The sequence below is a fragment of the Nestor notabilis genome, unplaced genomic scaffold (assembly GCF_000696875.1).
Source record: "Nestor notabilis isolate BGI_N333 unplaced genomic scaffold, ASM69687v1 scaffold8388, whole genome shotgun sequence".
Classification (NCBI taxonomy): Eukaryota; Metazoa; Chordata; class Aves; order Psittaciformes; family Psittacidae; genus Nestor; species Nestor notabilis.
In genome coordinates this window covers 10,327-19,044 of record NW_009940515.1, presented here as the reverse complement: position 1 = coordinate 19,044, position 8,718 = coordinate 10,327, and the positions used below count along the sequence as shown (strand labels likewise).

The window sequence follows — 8,718 nt, the reverse complement described above, 5'->3', positions numbered from 1 at the left end:
CTACCCCCACCCCCCCCAGGCATAACAATGAAAAGACATTTCTTATCTGGATTAATGAAGAAGACCACACCAGGGTGATCTCCATGGAGAAGGGTGGCAACATGAAACGGGTGTTCGAAAGGTTTTGCCGTGGCTTAAAGGAGGTAATGTCTCAATTAATGTATTATTCCTGTTTCCTTATTGTTGAGCTCTTGTCAGCATTACTTAATAGGGTTCATAGTGAACTGACATCTCCGGGAGCAGCAAAACGAAGTAACACCAGTCTACACAGCAACCCACAGTAATGCAGTTAAAGAAGGAAATACAGGCACTCATGCTAGCATGCTAGCTGAGTTGTGAGGAAAAATAAATAAAATGTCTTTGTAGCTTTTTGATTCAAACCTTACGCACAGGCTGGCTAATGAAATATCCTCTTCTCATTTTTATTTTATTTTTTTTTTTCTATTTTGTGCCTGTAGGCTGTGGAAATCCATAACTAACTCATTTTATTTGGATTGCTTGATTTGCTTGAATGGAGAATTTATTTGACCAGCCTCATTCTCTTCTCTGATGTGGGGAATTGGATGCTGCTGAGGTTGCGCACAGAATCTGGGGCTTAGGACCCTTTGGCTCAGTGCCACTTTTACGGAGATATGGGGTTTTGTGATTAAAATCTAAGAAATTATAGCGAGGAGTCTAGAATTTTATTCTGGTCTAGCTATTCACAAAGAAAAAAGAGCTTTCATGAGATGGTGTGTGGGTTCAGCTTTGTCTAGACAGTCCAGGTATGACTCACGTTGGCTCTGGGCCCAGGGCAGCCCCTGTACATCTCTGGCACAGAAGTTTATTTAACAAAGAAATAAGGCACTACCATGTCCCATAGGCAGTATCACAGAATAGTTTGGGTTGGAAGAGACCTTAAAGCTCATCTATTTCTATCTCTCCTACATCAGCAGAGACACCTTCCAAAGCCACAACTTCTCTGGGCAACCTGTGCCAGGGCCTCACCACCCTCACAGGGAAGATCTTCTGCCTAAGAGCTCATCTCAGTCTCTCCTCTGTCAGGTTAAAGCCATTCCCCCTTGTCCTGTCCCTACAGGCCCTTGTCCAAAGCCCCTCTCCAGGTTTCTTGTAGCCCCTTTAGGCACTGGAGCTGCTCTAAGGTCTCCCCATAAGGAGCCTTCTCTTCCCCAGGCTGAACCAGCCCAGCTCTCTCAGCCTGGCTCCAGAGCAGAGCTGCTCCAGCCCTCGCAGCATCTCTGTGGCTTCGTCTGTACCCTCTCCAACAGCTCTACATCCCTCTTATGCTGTTGCCCCAGAGCTGGATCAGGACTGCAGGGGGGGTCTCCCCAGAGCACAGCAGAGGGGGAGAATCCCCTCCCTCAACCTGCTGCTCACGCTCTGGGGGTGCAGCCCAGCACACGGGGGGTCTGGGCTGAAGCACACACTGCGGTTCATCCTCCAGTTCCCTCAGGATAATGATGCACCTCATCAGGTCCCATGGACTTGTGCACCTTCAGGTTCCTCAGATGTTCTCAAATTTGATCTTCTCCTACACTGGTGGTTCTTCATTCTTCCAGTCTCTGCCTTTGCCTTCTGTAATTCAGGCAGTGCAGCTGGAGCCTTACAAGGTGCAGTGGCTGTTACAACTAGGCATTTAGAAGTCAACTCTGCAAGAATCACAGCATCATATTGAAAATCACATGAAAATCAGATCAGCTCCTTTTGTTTGCTTTGTAGCATTTAAGTCCTTTGGGCTTGTATGTTGCAACCTAGCTCCAAAAATACCAAGGTTAGAAGCACATGGCAAAAGCCCTAATTCTTACATGAAGATATGGCTTCAGAGGCCATGGCTATTGCAAATCAACGTGATAGGGAGCTTTGTGCTAAAGTGACAGAGTCTCCAACCTAGTGGTTGTGAGAAAACAATGACAAAATCCTTGTAATATGCACTGGGGATCTTGGTACCTGATGAGTGCAAACATTTGCATCAGATCCGAAACAGGTGTACTTGGGTGTAAATTTATGCATCTCCACTGGTGTCAGTGAAGTTCACCATCAACAAAGATACATGGTGAAAAGAATACCAGTTACAAGCAGAGATCTTAAAATAAGACATTTGTATGCTGACCTTTTCTCTGTGCTTTCTTTTTTTATTGTGTCACAGGTGGAAAGATTAATTAAAGAACGGGGCTGGGAATTCATGTGGAATGAGCGTCTTGGGTATGTTCTGACCTGTCCTTCCAACCTTGGAACTGGTTTACGTGCTGGAGTTCATGTTAAGCTGCCCAAGCTAAGCAAGGTACATAAGTCATTTAAAAGGCCAGTGACATAAATCAGCTTTTCTGATTTATAAAGAATCAAATTTAAAATGACAACTTACAGCAACTGCATGTTAACATGATGTGTAAACAAGGTCCAAGGGACAACGCACCACTAATTGAGCACACTTTTATTCTGCAAATTATTGTATTTATTATGGAAGTTAATCTACTCAGCAGACAACTGCCAACATAGGCTGAAATCCAAGGTCTGAGAAAACTATCCATCTCTGCTTGTCTTTCTGGAGATGCCATTAAGCCATGGATAACAGTATTGCAATGATTTGGCACAATACACAGGGTGAAAGGCATTAAGCTCAAAACAGTTTTTCTGGTAGGACCCTCGGTTTCCAAAAATCCTGGAGAACCTGCGTCTGCAAAAGCGTGGCACTGGTGGCGTGGACACGGCTGCTGTAGCAGATGTGTACGATATCTCCAACCTGGACCGCATGGGTCGCTCAGAGGTAACCTCTTCTTCCCCCCTCCCCTCCCCCCCCGCCTTGCTTTCTGGCTCTGATACGTACTGATACGAGTCAGTTTTCCTCTGCTGACCTCAGTGGAGCCATCCATGGCAGTTTTTACTGTTAATGAATCTGGTACGATGGAAATGCTAACTCAAAAGAAAAACTTACATGGGTAATAAATATTCCTGGTATGGCAATGCAAAAAAACAACCCTGAGCAAGACCCACAAATGCGACCTGCTTGCACCATGTTGGGCTGGACTAGGTGACCTCTGAAGGTCCCTTCCAACCCAAACTACTCTATGATTCTATATTCAGGTTAGATGTGAGGGATAAATTTCGTACAGTGAGGGTGGTAAAACACTGGCACAGGTTGCCCAGAGAGGTGGTGGATGCATCCATCCCCAGAGACATCCAAGGCCAGGCTGGATGTGGTTCTGGGCACCCTGATCCAGTTGAAGATGCCCCTGCTCATTGCACGGGGGTTGGACTAGATGACCTTTGAAGCTGCCTTCCAACCCAACTATGTTATGATTCTATGTGATACGTATGTCCATTGAGAGCACACAGGTACTGGAAAGGTTTGGTTTTGGTAATAGACATCGCTCAGGATAATGTTTCTCAGCATCACAGCACAAGCTCTTAGACCTGCCAGCCTGCTGGGGTGCCTGGCTATGAGATCAGTGTCTGGTTATCTCTGCTGTGCTGGACATGAGACATGTTTGTAAGCTGGCAGTGAGCACTGAGCTATCTACTGCACATTGGGTTGTACCCGCTCCACCTGCTGCAAGGTGTTGGGGAAACAAGCAGGAGTCAAGTACTAACTTACCTAGGGAATCAGACACTGAAAGCAAGACTGGTTTAACATGTTGTGTTCCTTTTAGTACTCATTCATGCACTTTCTCCACAGTTAGACTGCAGGACAAAGGCCAATCCTTTCACTCAGAATAACTGAGGAGGAGTTGGTGTCATCTTCACATGTCCTGTGTGCCACTGAGCAAAGGATGCAGGAGAGCTGGGTTTAAATCAGGGCAAAGATTTAATTGTCAGCTGAACCCTCCCTGTTGGGCTGTAGGCTATGATGAGATGGGTTCATCTTAGACATTTGTTTTGAAGCCATCTCAGTCTGAATGAGTATTTGTTGTGCCTAGGAATCAAAATGACCCTACAGCCTTGTGGTGGTGCTGCTCTCCTGGAAGACTCAAGTCCCAGACCTCATTCCAGTTGCATATTTAAGTATTTTATAAAAGCACAACAGCTTGTAAGAGCAAATCTACTGGAGGACAGGGGAGAAACAGCCCTGTCAAAGAGTTGCAGCCTCCTCCCTCTAGCTCTGCCTGAGCCAAATCCTGACTCTGGGACACAGGATTTAAGTCCTCTGGCAGTGTTACAACTTCCCTTCCCTCACCGAGACCAGGTCTGTGCTCATCCCTGGCCACGTCAAGAACAACCAAGGCAAAGTGTCCTCAACATAAAAAGGACATGGAGCTGTTGGAGCAAGTCCAGAGGAGGGCCACGAGGATGATAAGAGGACTGGAGCACCTCCCGTATGAAGACAGGCTGAGAAAGTTGGGGCTGGTCAGCCTGGAGAAGAGAAGGCTGTGTGGAGACCTCAGAGCAGCCATCCAGTATCTGAAGGGGGCCTACAAGGGTGCTGGGGAGGGACTTTTCATTAGGGACTCCAGTGAAGGACAAGGGGTAATGGCTTTAAACTTAAACAGGGGAACTTTAGGTTAGATATAAGGAAGAAGTTCTTCACAGTGAGGGTGGTGAGGCACTGGAATGGGTTGCCCAAGGAAGTTGTGAATGCTCCAACCCTGGAGGGGTTCAAGGCCAGGTTGGACAGAGCCTTGGGTGACATAGTTTAGTGTGTGGTGTCACTGCTCATGGCAGCGGGGTTGGAACTAGATGATCTTAAGGTCCTTCCCAACCCTAACTATTCTATGATTCTAAGATTCTATGAAAAGTTTATGTTGCAAGACCCTGTAAATTCAGTGATTTGAGCACTCTGCTAGTAGATGGGAAATAGAAGTTCAAAGCTCCTGTCAAACACCTTTTTCACCCCCCAGGTTTGTGCTGTAACATCTCAACAACGGTCAACTGGACAGGCCCTGGTGGGACTGAGGTCTCCTGAGGACCCTCCACCAGCAATGCAATACACGATTTTGGCTCAGATGCTAACCCTGCTTGTAAATGTCAGGATATGAAGGGCTGCCTGCTTGCCCAGCAGCAAAATGTTAATTACCCTGGGGGATATGCGCAAGTTAAAATATGATTGCACAGGAAAGCATGCTGTCAAGGTGTGTTTAACCCAGAGCAGCACAGCACCAAGAGACTCTGGCAGCTCAGATATAGATGCAGTTTGGTCCTGGTCTTGTAGCCCAACCCTGAGTTCAGCCTGATTCTTGGTAGGTTTTCATAACACAAATATAACCCTAGGATAATGCACCTGGGTAACAACTAGATCTGAACAGCCAGTGGCTTCCCTTCCTCACTCACCTTGGGTTTTCCACCATTGTTTTCCACAAGTCAGGTCTTATTTGGACATGCCCTTGAATGTCTTCACAGCCAAGGAGCATTTGGACAGGGGTTTGGAATTCAGAATTTTGGAGTTTGATGTAGTGTCCTGAGTTCAGCTACATCAGTCATTTTTTCTCCTTCTTAGTAGCTGGTGCAGTGCTGTGGTTTTGACTTTCAGCCTGGGAACAACGCTGATAACACCGATGTTTTTAGTTGTTGCTCAGTAATGTTTACTCCCACCAAGGACTTTCTCAGTTTCATGCTCTGCCAGGGAGGAGGGGAAGCCGGGAGGAAGCAGAGACAGGACACCTGACCCAAACTGGCCAAAGGGGTATTCCATACCACAGCACGTCATGCCCAGTACAGAAACTGGGGGGAGTTACCCAGAAGGCCCAGATCGCTGCTCGGGTCGGGCTGGGTATTGGTCGGCGGGTGGTGAGCGGTTGTGTCCTCTCCCCTTGTTATTCCCCTTATCATTATTATTGGTAGCAGTAGTGGTTTGCATTATACCTTAGTTACTGGACTGCTCTTATCTCAACCCGTGGGAGTTACATTCCTCCGATTCTCCTCCCCATCCCTCTGGGAGCGGGGGGAGGAAGGAGAGGGGGAGTGAGCGAGCAGCTGCGTGGTTCCAGGCTGCCGGCTGGGCTTGAACCACGACATGTAGGCAGCTCCGTTCCTTTGGATCTAGCCCAAAATAAATAGGAGAGAAAAACTATTCAGCTATATTACTTGGAAAAAAAACAATAATTAATACCTGAAACAACATAATGTGTGCTTTACACTAAAATAACACTAATAATACAAAAGGATTACTCAGCAGTCCTTAACATGAGTTCTACTCAGAGATGGCCTAAGCCTACAAATTTTTGCTTACATGAAGGCTTCCACAGAAGTCAGTGACACCTTGTACAGCAAGGAGTCAAAGGATTAAGCCAACAGATAAGATACAATCCCTGCCTTTAAGATTCTGAAATCTAAATAAGACAAGACAAACTCAAGGGGGTGGAAATGTTTTAAAATACAATTTTTTTTCAGTAAATTCCATTATGTGGTAAATGTGTTTGCAGAACTGAATTATGATCCCAAAGGTGCAAGATGAATGATTTGTATTTTTACTTGGTTTCAGTTACTGGTCAATGCAAACTTAATATGAAATCCCCTTTCTCCTGGAGGCTGTGAATTCAGAACTCTGATTTCCCAACACAGCTGGTCTGCAAAAGACAATAAAATAAACTGCTAAGCCACTGAAACACTTTGTAGTAAAAACAAATCCCTTGAAAATCAGAGACTGTCACAATAAAGAGAAAATAGGATTTAGTCTTCAAACTAGGTTTTAACAAGCCAGTCATTAAAGGTTGCTAATGAACCATTTCACGAAAATTAAGAAAAATCAGTGCTATAGCTTGCTGGCTAACAATACCAGGGGGCTTCAAATGTCACTGGTATGGAGAAAGTCTGATGGGGACAAGGCATCTTGTATTCTTTAGCAATTTTGAGGAAGTTTACAAGTCACCACTACCCCATGCCATAAAGAACTGCAAATTCTGATGCTGCTTTGGGCCTGGAACTAATCCCACCCCAGACAGCTTAAACGAAGAGCTGAAAACAAAGGAGTGATGGATGATGTAAGAGCTAGCATGAGTTTAGGGTAAGTGCGTCTGCTTCAGAGATGTGCGGTGTCCAAACTGTCCCAGCAAAGCCAGCATGGTGGCAGAATGAGTAGGGCATCTTTTCCCACAGCTGACCAACCACCACAGCACGGTTCAGGGTCATCTGCAGGGGAACATATTGTGTGAAGAAGTATAAGATTCTGGCTTGACAAGCTTTCTCAGGCAGTCTAAATGGCTGTGGCCAATCAGGTAGATCTCCCATCCTCCCAGTGCCATCCATGTGAAAGACACCTACCCTGTGCCTCCAAACACCATTCAGGGCCAATGTGGATCAAGGCAATGAGCCTGTCTTCCTCTCCTTGCACCACCATCCCAGTCAGCTTCTGACTAACTCTGTGCTCACACAAATGTTCCTGCAAGCACAGCAGTGGGACAGCCTTGGGAACTGGGAACACACAGCAAGAGCATCTGCAAGAACTGCCTGGTTATACTGAGCACTCACAGCACCTCTGGTTTTGTTTCTTTGTCCTGTACGCTGAGTGTGGAGAACACAATGGACAGGCTCCCCTGGCTGTGCCAGGCTTTCCTTCTCAGCCAGCCTCTGGGGAAGATCCTGCACTCTCCTGGTGGGCACGTTTGAAATAGGTCTCTCAGATCATGCCTAAGCATTTTACAACTTTTTTTCTGTGCTTTGTTATAGGAATATGAGTAGGAGCAGTATATGGTAGAAATAACTTTAGGGACCTATTTGAAAATTTCTGTTGCCGGTGGTCCCAACTCAGGACAAATAGGAGAAGGGAATAACTACGGCTTTCCACTGGACCAGATTAACCCATATTCCCTCTGCTACAGGGTGTGATTTCTCTGCTGTGACCCTCCTTACTTACAGCTTTACCTGCTGTTATTGCAGTACAAGCCAATTTTCCCTTCCTTTATTAACAGCATTAGCTAAAGCTTCCATTACCACTACTTTCTTCTTCTTCCTGTAGGTGGAGCTGGTCCAGATTGTCATTGATGGGGTCAATTTTCTAGTTGACTGCGAGAAGAGACTGGAAAGAGGTCAAGACATCAAAGTGCCACCACCACTGCCCCAGTTTGGCAGGAAGTGATCATGGTGGCAACTGATGGTAAACACAGCTGCCATTCTGAGCTGTATATCTCTGTAAAAATAACTTGTGTAATAAAACACTACCTGATACCTGATGTCTTGTTAAATGCCTGGCTGCCCTGGAAGAACCTAGGCGTTCTGCAGCTTTACTAGGATGCACCCAACACAACTGCCTCTTTTGTGGGGACTGCTTTCCTTTCTTTCCTGGTTGGTGGTAGGAAAAGTACTATCTCAGTAACGCAAAAAGCAAAAATATCTAGTTCTATCCTGCACTTGCACCTATGGTCATACATACAAAGTCTCCTACAAGCACCCTATGTCATTCACAGACACACCCCTCCCCAGTGATTGCCCAGGCAGCAAATCACCCAGCCTGAGGGGCAGATGCTGTGAGGTGCTCACTGCTTCTTCAGCAACCACTGGACACCATGGTGAGTTCAGCAGTGAGTTAACTGCTACTGGAGTAGGCAGCTACACGTGCCTTTAGTCTCTGAGGCTCACGACTTGACCCGCCATCAGGAACTCAGTGGTGTCTCTGCATGGGAGCTGTCTTTCTCTGTCCAGGACTGGTTTGGACACAGATGATTTTTGCTCCCAGAGAACTCACCAGGTCACTTCTCAGCTGTCTCCCTCTCGCATAATTTCTGGCCTGCAGCCCTGGGCTGTAGAAAGCTGGCCCAAAAATCGGGTGAATATGTTTGCTGATAGTTTGCA

At 46.3% G+C, this 8,718-nt stretch overlaps 1 protein-coding gene across 1 annotated transcript; it reads left to right on the top strand.

Moving 5' to 3' along the window:
* The first annotated feature begins 24 nt into the window (after positions 1-24).
* On the top strand, positions 25-8,095 carry LOC104410278 (creatine kinase S-type, mitochondrial-like). Its single transcript, XM_010020399.1, has 4 exons — positions 25-143; positions 2,147-2,281; positions 2,639-2,764; positions 7,886-8,095. Exons 1-4 carry the CDS (start codon positions 84-86, stop codon positions 8,003-8,005), a joined length of 441 nt encoding a protein of 146 aa, XP_010018701.1. The 5' UTR covers positions 25-83; the 3' UTR covers positions 8,006-8,095.
* The last annotated feature ends 623 nt before the right edge of the window (positions 8,096-8,718 follow it).

What these genes read in the sequence shown, in the direction of transcription:
- LOC104410278 (XM_010020399.1), top strand. Translation starts at nt 84, where the DNA reads ATGGAGAAGGGTGGCAACATGAAACGGGTGTTCGAAAGGTTTTGCCGT. An exon ending in AGCTGCCCAAGCTAAGCAAG is followed by an intron (nt 2,282 to 2,638) that starts GTACATAAGTCA and finishes TTTTTCTGGTAG; the next exon opens with GACCCTCGGTTTCCAAAAAT. An exon ending in ACCGCATGGGTCGCTCAGAG is followed by an intron (nt 2,765 to 7,885) that starts GTAACCTCTTCT and finishes TTCTTCCTGTAG; the next exon opens with GTGGAGCTGGTCCAGATTGT.